The sequence below is a fragment of the Pseudorca crassidens genome, chromosome 19 (assembly GCF_039906515.1).
Source record: "Pseudorca crassidens isolate mPseCra1 chromosome 19, mPseCra1.hap1, whole genome shotgun sequence".
Classification (NCBI taxonomy): Eukaryota; Metazoa; Chordata; class Mammalia; order Artiodactyla; family Delphinidae; genus Pseudorca; species Pseudorca crassidens.
Window position 1 is genome coordinate 54,086,823 of NC_090314.1, and position 15,948 is coordinate 54,102,770.

At 51.9% G+C, this 15,948-nt stretch overlaps 2 protein-coding genes across 2 annotated transcripts in view; both read right to left on the reverse strand.

The window, feature by feature from the left end:
- Positions 1-1,077: 1,077 nt before the first annotated feature.
- CBX2 (chromobox 2) lies at positions 1,078-10,603 on the reverse strand. Its single transcript, XM_067714566.1, has 5 exons — positions 10,468-10,603; positions 10,353-10,396; positions 9,261-9,326; positions 6,889-6,994; positions 1,078-5,480 (listed from the first exon to the last, which is right to left on the reverse strand). Exons 1-5 carry the CDS (start codon positions 10,537-10,539, stop codon positions 4,176-4,178), a joined length of 1,593 nt encoding a protein of 530 aa, XP_067570667.1. The 5' UTR covers positions 10,540-10,603; the 3' UTR covers positions 1,078-4,175.
- A 169-nt stretch (positions 10,604-10,772) lies between these two features.
- ENPP7 (ectonucleotide pyrophosphatase/phosphodiesterase 7) overlaps positions 10,773-15,948 on the reverse strand; it is a 43,763-nt gene continuing 38,587 nt past the window's right edge. The window contains exon 5 of the mRNA XM_067714236.1: positions 10,773-11,146. Within this exon, the coding sequence (XP_067570337.1) occupies positions 10,773-11,146 (374 nt within the window). The remainder of the gene's footprint in view (positions 11,147-15,948) is intronic.

A 15,948-nucleotide genomic window follows, 5' to 3' on the forward strand; every position in this document is an offset into this window, starting at 1 on the left:
TACAAGTGGACTCGGGCCCGCCACCGGGAAGGGCGCGGGCTCTTACTCCCTCTAGCCCGCTTTTTCCCGGCCATCCCCAACCCCTTTCTGCTGCTCTCAAAGGCCCAGGACAGGACAGCTAGGGTCGTCCCTGCCCACCTCCTCCAAAAGAAAGCCGCTGCAGCCACCGAAGGCACAACAAAAGAAAACATGCCCGCAGCCTTCCCTGCAGGAATCTGATTGCAAATTCGCAGGGCGAATTCTGGAGCCGGGCAGAGCTGGGGGGGATGCACTGCTGTTTGTATTGGGAATCTCCTCCCAAACTAAAACATTCAGGCCTTCGCCCCAACTAGCCTTTCAATCAGTGGTGGCCAACATCCAGGCCCAACTTCTCTCTTTACTTCAAAGGGAGCTTCATTCTCCCCAGAGGCTGAAATTTATGAATAAATTCATGCTGAGGGTAATGCAAACCTTAAAGGACCAGGGAAGGTTACATAATAAGCAAATCATCTCTTTATTATGAGCCATGGGTTAGGAGTCACAGTAGCACCACTGATTCAGTTTCTTGTGCTTCATGGCAACTCCCCTGGAATTTTATTGCTGTGTCCTTTAGAAGTGTTACCACGTGTGGTGGATTCAAGGGGTTAAGCAGCTTTCCAACACAGTATCATTGGATACTGGGTGTGTGTGTGGAAATTTTGTTTTAACCTAAAGTGTTAGTTTCTGGGAGATGTCTCAGAGTGAGTTTATAATGTATTGCAGCATCCCTGGCCTCTACCCACTAGACGCCAGTAGCAACAACACTCACCCCTGCCCCCGAGTTGTGGCAACCAAAATTGTCTCCAGGAATTGCCGAATGTCCCCTTTGGTGCCAAACTGCCGTCCCTGGGAAACGCTGGTGTAGGGACTCATGACCAACCCCACCTCTTTGCTTAGAACATTTTTTTTTTTTCCATCCCAGGAAAGTGGCTGAGCCTTTCCCAAAGCCTTTAATTTTTTCACCCCATGATTCAGTTCAAGTCCAGATAACGATTTTGCCTCAAGAAAGGGAAAGTGAAGACTGTTGTTTCCAGGTATCACTCATGACATACACCAGGCTGAAAAGTTAAGAAAAGAATTTATTGATATACTAAGAGTTAACAAAAAGTTAAGACAAAAATCCTGACACCTTTGCTAATGACTCTCCCCTGCAAAATAAATTAACATCAGTCTAAAAAGATCTGCAACCTATTGCTAGCGTTAGTTCTCCAAAAATACTAGAAGATCCACAGAATCTTTAGATGCACTTGAGCAAAAATCTGGTCCTCTAGGCACTACCTCTCCCCTCCTCCCACCCCTTTCCCCCAGAACCATTGTGGGTTTCCTGGGGGAAGCATTTCCTTTAACTGGTCCTGATTGAATATGGGGGCTGGGCTGCTGTGCTGTTTCAACAAAGATCTTAAGTTTCCCAGGGCAATAACATATTCACTTTTGTTCTCTCTCTTTTAAAAAAAGCAAACAAACAGCCACACTTTAAAGTAATTAGAAGTGGCATACATGAATAATTTGGCTTTTTTTTTAAATTAAAAAACACAAATCAAGCCAGTGATTGGCAATGGTCCAAAGCTCTGGTTCTCCCCCCTAGTTTCCCCCTAATAAAACCTCTAGGCTCAGAGCTCTCTTAGTCAGGTCAGAATCTTGAGTGTAACCAAAAACAAGGAACACTCTTTTTGGTACCAAAAAATATATATAAAAATATGCCAAATCCTCTAAAGAAGAAGATAGACTGGCCCCTTCCTATCCGTTACAAAAGCAAACAGAAAAACAGGATTGAAACACCCACTCAACATACACTGTGATGCAGTTCGCATAAGAAACCCTGCAGGATAAACAGGTCAGATGTGTGACCAATGCCTAGCCACACCCACACACACACCCACACACCCACACCCACACCCACACCCACACACACACAGCAGCAAAAAAAGTACTACTTTTATTTATTGGTAAACATGACGACCAACTCTGAGCACCTGTCCAACTCTTCAGCGAAGGCTGTCACGCCTGCACATGTGTGTACACACACAAACACACACAAACATGAACCTCTTGGAGTCACAAACACCAAGAAAGACACACAACACAGCAAGAAGGCAAAGTGGCTGGGAGTAAGGTGTTTGCAGATTCAAACTTTGGGATTGAAGTAGCTGGTAAACAGAAAGGCACCTAATCAGGGTTTGGAGACCTGGCTGCTGGGGCTGTCAGATCAGCCCAGATCAGGGTCACCCTGAGGGCTTGCAGGGGAGAGCTGCTACTGGCCTGGCTCTGCAGCCTCTAAGGCAGCAAAACTTGGAGGTTATGAGCTCCTTTGAGGGGGAGGCAGCCCAGAAGAGCCCCTTTAGTCTCACCCAGGGACATCTGGGGACAGGAGGGGAGGTTGGTGCCAGGGGCCCAGGGTGCTGGCACCCCTTCCTTCCAGACTGTGCAGTGCACTGGCATCTCGCCATCTCCTGCTGGGGCAGTGGAGGGGGCATTCTCCCCCTTTACTGCCCACTTTCCAGTTTCAGCCTGGCTGTCCAGGACCCCCAGTCCTCAGGTTTGCCAGGGTGGGCACCACTCCTGCTGCAGCCAGCATGGCTATCACGTACAAGAGTCGGAAGCTGCATCTGGATGCCCCTCAATGAGGTCCTGGATGTGATCTGTCCCCAAAGGCACACTGTTGAAATCGATTTGGCTATGCAAAAGCCATCTCTTCCTATTTGACGTGGAGGGTGAGGGACTGAGGGGACTGGAGTTCTGGCAGGCCCACCCTCAGAAACCAGAGCCCACCGTGTCCACTGCACTCAGGGCTATGGGGACAACAGAAGATCCCACACCTGCTGGCTGATGTTAACCGATAATTGAAGCAGAAATAAAGTTCCCTGCATTCCCACTTTTTTTTTTTTGGCATAAAGACCAGTGACCCCACTCACTGATGTACCTCTCTGCCCCAAATCAGTAATGGCAATTCTGTTGTTGGTTGGAATTGCCAAGACAGCTGCCGGACTCAGCCATCTGGGGGGAGGCAGTCGGGCTGGCAGCTCTGGCCTTTCCGAAGGCCAGGTGGGTCACTCAGATTTTGTCCCATTTCCAAAATGGTACAGGGATACAGCTTCTCAGCTGGGTAAGAGAACATGGAACCCCCAGAAGTGGGGAGGGATTGTCAGGGGAAGGTAGGTGGGAACTGTGGGAAGCACCTGCACAGCAGCTGGAAGCCAGCGGATGTCGGGAGGGGGGACCTACTGCCAGCAACTGCCCACCTCCCAGTGGATCTGGGGCAGTTTGTGGGGCCATGATTAGGACTAAGACAGTCCTTGAACAGGTTGACAGAAAGGAAGGCAGCAGCGGCCCCCGACACTCGGTTTAGGTGGAAGAGCTCTGGGATCAGCCCCCTCCCTGCCCATGCTGGACTCTTGAGTCATCTGGGGGCTGCTGTTGTTAATCTGAATCAAGGTTAGATCGCACCAACACCAACCTCTTCAGGGTTCCTGATCCCAACTGCCACACCTGTCCTCTTATATTAAGGCCACAGCCCTCATCTGTCCCGGGTGGGGGCAGGGACAGGGAGGTGGACAGTCCCCTCACCCTTGCCAGCTCAGGCATTGCTGAGGGGGGAGTTCCGACCAGAAAGGCCCCTTTCCTGCTCCCCCCACCCTTCTACACACTGAGCAGAGTCCTCCCTGGAGCAGCTCCCCAGGCCTTACCTCCCCCCAGCCCTAACACCTTCTCTTCCAGCAGCTGGGCAGAAACAGCCAAGCTGGGCCAGAAGCCCCCTCCTCTAACACCTGTGCTCTGGGAAATTGGGAGGCAAGGTGACCACCGTTGTCATCACAGGCCACGAAGGCAGTTCAAACAGCGAACATGGTCAGGCTCAAGAAACACAGGATGCTCTTGAGAAACATTTCGCTGAGCCACAGGCGGCCACCTAGACTTCCTGAGGCAAATGGAGAGCAAAGCGAAGGCCCAGAGGTAGGAACAAGGGCGAGGCCGGGTGGCAAGGCATCACGGAGCCTCCCCTGCCAAAGTGGCAGGCAGGGCTGGGTCCAGGGGAGTTCCCATCCAAGCCTGCCCTTGAAGGAGGCCACCGGCCCCTGGAGAGGGTTTGGGAGGCGGGCCATGTATCAAAGCAAAGCCAGAGGCCAGAGAGGGGAAGGTGAGACCCGGGCAGCCAGGGGGTGTCAGTAATGTCTCAGGTTGAAGAAGCCCACGCTGGTGGGAGACTCCTTCACCGTGACTGTGATGAGGTTGGCGGTGACGTCGGTGACGAAGACGTGCTCAATGAGGCTGCGGGTGGGCTTCCAGTCCTGGCTGGTTTGGACGGACACTGACAGGTTCTGTCCGGCACTGGGCAGGGAGGCCGAGTCAGGGTCCGAGTCAGAGCTGCTGTTCTCTTCGCCGGTGCTCATCTCAGACAGTGTAGCTGTCTTCCGCGCCTCTCCCGGAGTCGGGTGGCCCTCCTGCCCTGGGGCCATGCTGCCCTTGACAAAGTCCCTCTTGCCGGCAGGCGTGGGCAGGGCTGCTGCCCTGGAGGCCAGCTTCTCACTCTTGCTGGCGTCGGTGGGCAGGCCAGCCCCACTCACCGCAGTGAGGCCACCCCCGGCACCCTTCCCAGTGGCTGGGTGGGGGGCAGGGTTACCCTTGGTGGTTGTGGCATGGCGGGCGACCATGCCCAGCCCTGGTGTGCCGTTCTTGACACTCTGTAAGTCCAAGACCTGGAGGCTCAGCTCCTGGGTGGGTGCAGGCTGGGGGCCCAGGCACCCGGCAGGGACCTTGTTGCCACTGTGGACGTGTGGAGGCCCTCCTGTGCCCCCCACTTTCTGCTCCAGAGCACCACTGGGGGCCTTTGGGACTTTGCTTCCCGGGGGGCTTATCCCCAGCTCCCCCTTCTGCGTCCTCACCTTCAGGTCCAGCCCTAGGCTGCACTTGTTGGCAGTTGGGGCCCTGAGAGCCAGTCTGCCAGCGGCCTGGGCCTGGCTCTGGCTCATCCGGTTCATGTAGTGCACGATGGAGCTCTGCCAGCTGATACCACCCCGGCTGGGGCTGCCGGCCATGCCCTTCATCAGGCTGGCCAAGTTCTCCGGGGTGGCCATGGTGCTGGGGCCACTGCAAGCCTCCTTGGCATGGGCCTTCAGGGCTGCCAGGCCGGCCACGGGGGCACTGAGCGGGGGGGGCAGCTTGCCGGCCGGTGCCCCTAGGTCCTTCCGGGCCGTCTTCAGCACCTTGGCCAGGCTCACGGGCCTCCGGGCCGCCTTCTGCTCTGGGGGCAGGGGCTTGCGGCCCCGCTTCTTCCGGATGGGATCCTTCAGTTCGGGCTTGGCTACCAGGATCTGGGCCTTCTTTTGAGGCACTGGGTGAGTCTCACGGCCCCGGGGGCCCCTCTTGGCGTCTAAGTCGCTGTCATCCTCTTCATCTGAGGAAGATGAGGAGGACGTGGAGGAAGAGGAGGAACTGCTGGATTTGGATTTGGAGGGGGCGTCGGGTTCCTGCAACGACAAAGGGGTAGGTGTCACTTCTACAGCCTGGTCTCCAGGGGCATCAGACACCTTGGAGCCAGCCCCTCCTGTGGCTTCCAGACCCGAGAGGCAGCCAGGAGGGAGCGATCTCACTGTTTGGTTCCAGAAAGGACTGAAGAGGTCCTTATGAGGTCCCAAGAAATGCAGTTAAAAGTGAAAGAGAACAAAGAAAAATAGGTGGTTCACAAAGTGAAGCCAGAACGATGGAGGGAAACGCTCACATGCTGACAATGGACGCCGAGCTTTCCAGGGACGCACGGGGAGCTCCTGGCCCTCGGCAGACACCTGGAAAAGGGAAATTCAGAGCAGCATGATTCACGTGTCTCGGAAGGGAAGGGTGGAGTGAAGCAGTGTGTGTGAGAGCTTGGCAACCTAAAGCAACCGGACATCTTGCTTCCATCTCCCCATTTCCAAAGCTGACCCCTTCAGAACCTTCCAGCACATAGGAAAACAAACCACTGCCCTCCTCATCCTCTGGGTGTCATCCCAAACACTAATTAAGCACACCTTACTATTTCTCAGGTCCCTGTGTAAGAAGTGTACTTTAGGTAGACAGAGCCAACACCTGCTCCTGGTCGCAAAGCTCGCCTGCCCCGAACTGGGGATGATGGAATCAAACCCAGGGAGTCTGGGGCCTCCCTGCCTGGCTGGCCCCCCGCCTTGCTGATGTTCCTCAACGTACATGCCCCACATTCTCCTGCAGTAAAGCTGAATCCTCCAGCCCCACTATCCTGCTCAAAAAGAACATTTTGAAGACAAAACCAGGCCAGCGTACCCTAGCCAATAAGGCTCACGGCAGGGTTCTCCGCCTCCTGGAAGGGCAGTTTTGTAAGAAGTGACTGAGCTCCTGGCCAGTGTGTGGGTTCAGGCCCCGGGGGCAGTGCCTTCAAGAGAGAAATCACAGACACATCTAAGACTGAGGCCGGGACCCCTTCCCCATCCTGCCTCTGAGCTACTGGAAGGAGGGACTGTGCCATGGAGCCCAGGTGTGTGTGCCCCTCTTAGCTGCGCCTACCTGGCAAACCTATGAGCACCTACTGTGTACATGCTTCCTGTTTTTGTTCCCTGTAAGCCAATGGAGGTGAGAAAGTAGCAGAGTGGACGTCACAGGACCAGGAAACCAGCTTGGGGGGCTTAACCATTGCAGGGCCCTCCCCAGAGAGACAGGGCAGGAGGTGGAGAGCTGAGGTTTGCTGTTGCCCCCTGCTGGCAGAGGCTCACAGCGGCAGCCTAGAGAGAGGCAGAGTCAAGGTCTTCTGAGCAAGGGAAAGACTTGGAGGTGCCAGCTGGCCCCCTTCCCCAAAGCCCGCAACCCTCCCGCCACTGCCTTCCACTCAGCCGGCTGAGGGCCACTGCTGGGAGGGGAGCAGCCACCCACCTTAAGCTTGGAGTGCCGGCTGCAGGGGGACATCACCGTGTGCTTCCTCGGCCTGCCCCTGGGCCGCTTGCCTCTCTTCCGGTTCTGCACCTCCTTCTCGTGTTCCCTGAAGACAATCAGCAATCAGAGTCACAGACTTTCCTTCTGCCACCCTGGAACCCCGTGGTTTCAAACACCCCCAGGTAGCTTAGCACCAGTTTCCCTGCAAAAACATATCCTGTTAATTAACACATCCCAGGCAGAGGTCCAGACCCCCATCTTTGCATTAGGGTTCAGTATTATTTTTACCTCCATCTATTTCATCTACCTTTGGGTAAAGTCAAGTCACGAAATTCAAGTAAAGCTGGGAAAGGAACGGTTCCCAGTTTTCTCCGACTCCTCTTAAAACCCTGTGCGGATCCTGGCCACTTTCTGCAGGGAGATGATATTGTGGAAATTCTACAATACCACAACTAGAAGGAGGCTTTGTGCTCACGTGGTCCAACCCCCTCACTCCAAGTAAGAGAGTCCAGAGGTAGGGAGTTGAGGACCACTGCCCCCCATTCTCAGTCTTCTAATGCCCGCACAAAATCTCACGGTCGTCAGAGCACTGGGGTAACCAAGGGCTCCCGGTCCCCACACGGTCTACCCAGAGCCAGTGCCCCTGGCTCACATTTCTTTTCTGGTTTCCTCTTTCTAAGCCCTTTCTGTTCCTACACTCTGCTCTAGATGGAAGTACTGGTGACGCCTGATTCCGAGGTGGCCAGGGCTCAGGGCTCAAGGCTCAAGGCAGGACACCATTAACCAGCTCCATGACTTGGGGTCAGGGAGCCAAGAAAGCCGCCTCCACCCACCAGCCCCAAAAGCCTCTATTCCAGGCTACCCCCGGGGAAGAGGCTCTATCTGGAGCAGTTTCCTGGTAATCAAAATGGGCAAACATCATTGCATTGAGGCCTGTAAGGTGATCTCTTAAAGAAGCCAATTAGTACAACGAGACAGAGCTCATACTCAAAGCAGCCCCAACATGTCTCCTAAAAGTAGAGGAGTCTCTGCTGACACATTAACCTGTACCCGTGAGCTCTGAACCTGAGACTTCCCCTTACAGTCAAAGGTCACATCCCCACACCAAGCAAATCACCACCAGTTCCTAGTTCCCAGGGGGATCTCTGGGGTGGACAGGAAGACAGAGCACCCACTTTCCCAGTTTTCTCTCCCCCGTGATGTAAACCAGACCACCCCATGGCTCTTTGTAACTGCTGCATCTATCTCTCTGGTATTTGCTAACCTCAGTTCCTGTCTGCTGTGCTGTAAGTAAAAGTGACGTTAAGGACACACACTCTCTCGACGGTCAGGACACTGTCTTACAGAGAAAAGTATCAGCTCCCACCCTCTGCGACTTACAGGACCTGAGTTACGGAGTAAACAGCAGACAGCTTGCTCATAAGCTTCTTCAAAGGTACTGAGGCAAGCATATGCTCGATGTATTTTCTCTCACCCCCCCCACCAAAATCTATCTCTATTTTTCCCCATTGCTCTGGCCCTTCTGAGAAGACCCAAAATGTCCTGCTATAGTAAAAAAAAGTGGACACAGCTTGAGCTACCAGAGAACAGCTGGCCGGATCGACCCCGTCTGGGAAAGATTTTGAGCACCTAATTTATCAGCCTCTATCAACAGGGCAATCCCCACACCTTGCCCCCACCAGCCTGCTCTGGAATAGCACTCCCTGGAACCTTATGCCATCACATGCCCCTCACCACCCTTTCCCCTGAGTATCTCAAAGAGGTCTCTTTTAACCCAAGTCTCCTACCTAAAAACAGATATGACATCTAGAATTACAGAAGTAAATTCAGCCCGAGACTGGTAAAGGGGCCCCCGGGGTGCTCACTTGGTGCTAGCTGTTTTGCAGCAGAGAAAAATGAATGTGTTGTTCTTGGTCAGACACACCACAGTAGGCATAGCTTTCTGCTGTGTGTCCCAGCTCCCTCTCTGAGCCTTCTCTTGTTCAATGGCACCCACAAGGAGGACTGGGAGGCCAGGTCTGCAATTTTTAGGGCAAACCTGCCATCCTTGTTTTTAACCAGTGCTATTTGCAAACTAGTCAACAGAAAAGGCCAAGAAGAGAAGCCAGAACTTTTCACGAAGGAACCAAGAAGGTTCATTTTGGCAAATCTGGCTGTCACAAAGACCAAAAGCAGCACTTATTCAGTGACTCCCAAGGTCTGGGCACAGTGCTGGCCAGCCGAGGGAAGGTGGGGAGAGGACTCATCTGGGACCTCAAACCACAGCCCAAGCCTGGGACTCCTGGAGCGCCATCACTGCCCTGTACGACTGTGTGACAGGCCAGGGTCCCCCCAACAGTCTCCCCCTCCCACAGGTCTGTTAACTTTCTCACTTCTTCTGGAAAGCCAAGAGCAGCCTCGGGTCCAGGATATTTTCCTCTGGCTCCCAGCTGTTGTGTCTGGAAAAGCAAAGAACAAGGCATCTTAAAGCACTAGGCACTGACCAGCCACTTCAGAAACAAGCCCAAGTGGGGTTGCGCCATTGCTCTCCGATCCCTGTTGGCAGCCAGGGCACCGGGGTGCTGGGGAGAGTCCCGAAAGGTCTCACCCATGCCCAGGACGAGCTCCTGGACACCAAACTCTTGAAGCCAACACCGTGTCCTCAAACTCAAAGGGAAACCACAACCTCAACCCCCAATTAACACCCGGCCTCAGGAGGACTCTACAGCCTCCCTCTGGAGGAAAACAAATCCCAATAAAATGGAAAGTTGCAGAGAGGGAAGACCCCAAACCCTGGTCCGGAGCCAGGGAGGGAAGGGAAGGCTCCTTCAGGATGCAGGGAGAAGGAGGCCTAGGGGCACAGAAACGCAGCCCAAAGATGTTGCTGTCGCCCAGGCCTACGCGGGCCAGGAACCCGGAGAGTTAAGCAAAGAAAGAAAAGTGGGGTCCGGGAAGAAAGGGGAACTGGGTCTGCGCGATTCTCTGTAAATAGAGCCCCTTCCGGGATGCCAAGTCCCCTCCCATCCATTAAAAGAAAAAAAAAAAAAAAGGAGTCCTACATCCATGAATAGAAAGCTCAGGTTACAGCGGGGAAAATACGGACTAGAGTAGGGGGGCTCGCGTCCCGCAGGGAGGGCTGAGGCGGGCGGGGGCGCATGCAACAAATGGGCGCGGGAGGAACGCGCGGCGCCGGAGGGGCGCGGGCCAGGCGCGGGGAGAGGCGGCCGGGGCGCCGGGAGCGGAGCTGGGCGGGCTGGAAGGGGAGGCCGCCCAGCCCTGCGACCCGCGGGCTTGTAAACAAAGGGCACCCTGCGCAGGCTGGGTGCCCCCTCCCGCCAAGCCCGAGGAGCCCGCGGAGCCCCCACAAACTTCCCGCCCGGCGCGCGACGCCCCCCGACGGCGCGGCCGAGGAACCCCACGCCGCCCCCCCTTCACACCGAGGTGGCGCGGGCGGGAAGGCGGGCGCCGCATTGTTGGGGACTCACTTGGAGGACCAGCCACGCCACTTGACCAGGTACTCCAGCTTGCCCTGCAGGGAGAGAAGAGGCGCGTGAGCCGGGGTGGGCGGGCGCGGGTGGGCACGGGCCGGGCCGCACGCACCTTGCGGAGCCGCTTGCTCAGGATGCACTCGGCGGCGAAGACCTGCTCTCCCACGCTGCTCAGCTCCTCCATGCTGCCCCGCCCAGACCGCGGCACCCGCCGCTCCCCGCACAGCCACCGCCGCCGCGCGCCCTCCCGGCCGCACACAAAGCACCGCCCCCGCCCCGCGCAGGCCCGCCCCGCGCACGCGCAACGCTTCCGCGCCCCGCGCGCCCCAGCCCGCCACCAGCCCGTGCGGGCCGCCCTGTTCCGGCATGGGCCAATGAGCGCAAGGGGGCGGTGCCTGGGGGCGGTGCGCGCATTGTTCACGGCGGGACCAGCTTCGCGCCCCGGGCGGGGGTCCGGCGCGCCTGGTCTGGGTGGGTTGGGGCCGCGGGCAGCGCGCGTGGGTCAGCAGAGCGCGGGCGGGTCCCTCGCGGGGAAGAAGGAGGCGCCTTGCCTCTTCGGACCTGGCGATCAGCAGTCGAGTCCCGCTTGGTCTCCGGGGTGCGCCTGGCCTCCTCCGAACTTCGTTTTCCGGACAAAAAGCCATTGTTCTGCCCCGAAGCGGGGGGAAGTTGGGACGCGGCGAGGCGGCCGCTTCCTGCCTCTGTCCCCGAGGGGCGCTGCTTGGGGCGCGGAGGGCCCAGGCGCCCTCCGCATTTTTGAACTTGGTCTCCTTTGGTCTCGGGCAGTCGTACTATTTTGCGTGGGAGCAAAACGGGCTGGGGCGGGGGCGGGGAAGGAATGGAAGACAAAGTGCTGGGGGAGGAGGTGAGCGGCAAAAACGGAGCAGCCCAGCTTTTTATCTCAAAGGCGAGAGAGGAAAATGCATCTGGTGGAAATGAACGGCTCTTCGTTCTTTAAGTTGTGAAGAGTGGCACCCAACCCCCAAGTTTTAGGGCGCACGTAGGGGGAAAAGCAACTGCACCTTTTAAAAATTTATTTCATGATTTTAAGGAAATGAATGTGGAGGAGATGGGATCGGGATTTGAGGACATGGTTCTAACCTAGGACCAAGTCGTTAATGGGCCCGCTAGGATTTGGCAGTCCATGTCCTTTGGATCAATTGCATGCGGCAGAGAGGAGACTGGACCGGGTTTAGAGAAGGCGGTGGGCTGGAGTCCGGTGGGGTCATCTTCGGCAGCCACCCTTAACGCTGTTCAGATCGGTATTCCGTGAGCAACTCTTCCCTTAAATCGTTTAGATCTTGAATCAGAGCAAGTCAAACTAGTAATAAAGGGGATATACGTTAGCACTTTTTTTTCGTATCAGTACAGTTTAACTCAAAATTCATTTTCTGGCTTTGTTTTTCCCTTGGACACAGCTGCAAAGTACTCTATGGGTTGAGTACGTCAAAAAGTCGTTTCTTGTTGCAGGAAACTGTCTCAATGTAATTTTGATCATTAAAACCATATTTATAAAGGATTCTGCAGGATAAATGTATTTTTGTTGTTGTTTTAATAGGAAAGGCCTACTGTAGAAAATATGGAACTTCAGGAGCCCATCTTTCAATTTCTGGCATGTTCTTCAGTTTATTTGGTTAAATAGGTTACGTTCATACGATATCCTGGAGAGAACTTGAGTAACATTTGCAAACTCAGATATTATTTGCAAAGGAGGTGGGAAGAAGGAAGATTGCTTTTGGTGGGGGGTTGATTGCTTACTTGGGGGGGGCTGCAGCCCAGAATACCTGTTTTGGGATAAAACCTGCACTCCTGGGGTAGAGAGAACTGCGTACAATCTCTCTACAGCTCTTTTTGTATCCTCATCTTGTGGAGCCAGGCAGTAAATTGTGGAGCTGAGGCCAAAGGTGTATTTATTGTAATCCTACAAATAGCTGGATCAGTTTCAACTCACATTTCCTTGCAGAATTCATCTTGGGTGTGAGGTTTTTGCCCTGGAGGTTTCCAGTTTCCTCTTGATGATATATGTTATCCTGGGATACTTGCTTAATTTTTTTTTTTTTTTAAAGAAAAGAAAGATTAAAAAAGAGAATGTTTTCTTTCCCTAAGAAATAAGTTTGTCCAGAATGTGATCCTAACTCATTGGGGGAAAAAAATCAATTTCTTGGAAGGTTTAATACATACATTGTCTATCCAACTGGGGATGCCCAGTTTGGGTAAAATAACGTTTAGATAATTTATTGGGAGAAACAAATATGACCTATTTGACTATAATTAAATTATCAAAGTTTTGTGATCCAAAGTTTGTGAAGTGCTCCTTAAAAACAAAACCGGAAGTTGGCAGAATTGAGGAATGATTCCAGCCAATCCAATTGTGTCAAAACATGGGTTTGGGCCAAAGCTGATTCTGTTTTGACTGTCACATTTAAGAATTATTAAGACAAATTAGAACTAATTATTTTCTTATTCATTCAACAAATGGTTCCTCAGCATTTGCTGTCATCTAGACATGAGTGGATATAGTGCAGAGTCTGTAACAGCGCTGTCTAGTAGAAGTTTCAGAGAGGATGGAAATGCCTTATGTCCATGCACTTCAGTGTGTCAGCCGCCAGCCATCTGTGGCTAGTGAACACTTGAAATGTGCTGCTGAGGAATTACTTTTTAATTTAATTTAATTTTAAATAATTTAAATTTAAATAGCCACGTGTAGCTAGTGGTTAAGTACTGGGCAATACAAGTCCTTAGGAATGCAAGGACTATACTTTAGACATTTTCAATGAAAGTAATGCAATTATTGATACTTAAGTTAATCCTGGAACATGAATAGTTTATCTACATTTCCATTTATACTTTACTGTTTATGAGAATGTTTAAAACATGTACAAAAAAGATATTAAAAAATACAGGCATACAGGCAAACATAAGTACTCTGTTTAATGCCACTTTCTTTCTGTGCAAGTGACAGTGCCAATGACAAATATTAAGTAATTAATGTCTGAAATACCACCAAGAAAGGTTAAATATTTTCATGCTGCTCTTGTGGATCCGAAAGCAAAGATACCGAGACAAGAAATGAATGATGTGACGGTATTATTCTCAAGTCAATGGAAAAGTCAGAAATTGAGATGAAGCCAATACCCTGGATCTGTCAGCTTTGGCAGTTAAAACTAAATAACACTGGCTACATCTTACAAAACAGTTTCAGGCCAGCTCTTAGTTTTTTTTACAAATACTGTCTCATTGCCGTAATCAGAGTTGGTTAAAAGGAGTAACTAACACCATCCACACTGGACACACGCTCAATGGTCTGCATGGGATAAACTCAGGATGTATAATACATTGCACAAACTTGAATATTTAATGTGATGATTTGTCCCCCAACCAGGTCCGCTCACATTTGCAAGCCTGAGGTATAACTTACAGACTAGCTGTGTTATGTGATGCTGACTCTGTATATGCAATGGATAAATGTTATACATACGTGACACACAGTGTTTATGTATCAGAACTCAAGTAAAAATAAGCACAGTTAGGGCCCTTGCAGAAGTTCTCAAGCTTTCAGTTTGCCTAAGTATCCCCTGGGCACACAATGCAAATATTGAACCCTGGGCCCCACCCCAGACATCCTGACCCAGGAGACCCCCCCGAGGCCGTCTGCAGCTCACACTGTTTAGAACACTTCTTACAAAGGGCAGCCTGTCCCAGCCCTCATTTTACAGATGAGGGCAAGGAATCGTAAATTGCTTCAAGTCCTGAGGCTGTGGAGCCTGTTCCTGCCATTCCCCACTTGTGCCTGGTGGGGGCGGGCAGGCTACGTCTGGAAGTAGTGAGGTAGCCTGCACGCAGTAGGCCCTCCAGGGCTGCACGAGGCCCGCCCCAGGCCGCCTAGCCTATTGCATGGCCCCTAAACATATGCACAGACTGGACCCCCCTTGGATCCTGGGGGCTGGGGAGGTTAAGGAACGCTGTTGTAGGAGGTAGGGAACGACAATTAACCAACTCCTTTGCGATGTTGCTTTGGAGACCAGACCACAGCCCCCTATGAGAGACCTCTGTTGTAGAAGGCTTTTATTTTAAAGAGTGTCGTTTATTAATTTTGCAATCATATCAGTACATGATTCCAATTTCTTACTATTAGAAACAGTGCAGTGACGAACATCTTTATTTTTTTTCTTAATTGGAGTATAGTTGATTTTTGATGTTGTGTTAGTTTCTGGTATACAGCAAAGTGACTCCTTTATACATATATGTATATATACACACACATATATATAAATACATTCTTTTTCAGATTCTTTTCCATTATAGTTTATTACAAGATATTGAATATAGTTCCCTGGGCTATACAGTAGGACCTTGTTGTTTATCTATTTTATATAGAGTAGTTTGTATCTGCTAATCCCAAACTTCTAATTTATCCCTGACCCCCCTTTCCCCTTTGGTAACCATAAGTTTGTTTTCTATGTTTGTGAGTCTCTTCTGTTTTGTAAATAAGTTCATTATATTATTTTCTTAGATTCCACATATAAGTGATATCATATGATATTTGTCTTTCTCTATATGACTTACTTCACTTAGTATGATAATCTCTAGGTCCATCCTTGTTGCTGCAGATGGCATTATTTCCTTCTTTTTTATGGCTGAGTAATATTCCATTGTGTATATAAACCACATCTTCTTTATCTGTTCCTCTGTCGGTGGACATTCAGGTTGCTTCCATGTCTTGGCTATTGTAAATAGTGCTGCTATGAACATTGGGATACATGTATGTTTTTGAATTAGCGTTTTCTCCGGATATATGCCCAGTAGTGGGATTGCTGGGTCCCATGGTAACTCTATTTCTAGTTTTTTAAGGAACCTCCATACTGTTGTCCATAGTGGCTGCACCACTTTACGTTCCCAGCAACAGTGTAGGAGGGTTCCTTCTTCTCCACACTCTTTCCAGCATTTATTATTTGTAGACTCTTTTTGTTTTGGCTATGTTTGGTCTTCGTTGCTGCGCGCGGGCTTTCTCTAGTTGCGGCGAGCGGGGGCTACTCTTCGTTGCGGTGTGCGGTCTTTTCATTGCCGTGGCTTCTCTTGTTGCAGAGCACAGGCTCTAGGCGCGTGGGCTCCGGTGGTTGCAGCACGCAAGCTCAGTAGTTGCAGCTCACGGGCTTAGTTGCTTTGTGGCATGTGGGATCTTCCTGGACCAGGGATTGGCAGGCGGATTCTTAACCACTGTGCCACCGGGGAAGTCCCTATTTGTAGAGTTTTTGAGGATGACCATTCTGACGGGTCGAACATCTTTTTTTTTTTGGCTGCACCGTGTGGCTTGTGGGATCTTAATTCCCAGACCAGGGATCGAACCTGGGGCCTCTGCCATGAAAGCGCGGAGTGCTAACCACTGGACTGCCAGGGAATTCCCTGGTTGAATATCTTTATCTTTGCATGTGCAAGGTGCTGGCACATCTCTGGAACAGCATGTATTGTACTGATGCTGTATTGAAGGGCAATGGGTCTACTTTTTTTTTTGTTGGCTATTGCCAAAGTGTCCCCCAGGGATCGGCACTGATTTAGACTCCCACCCCAGGTAGATGGGGTTGCCTCTGTCCCC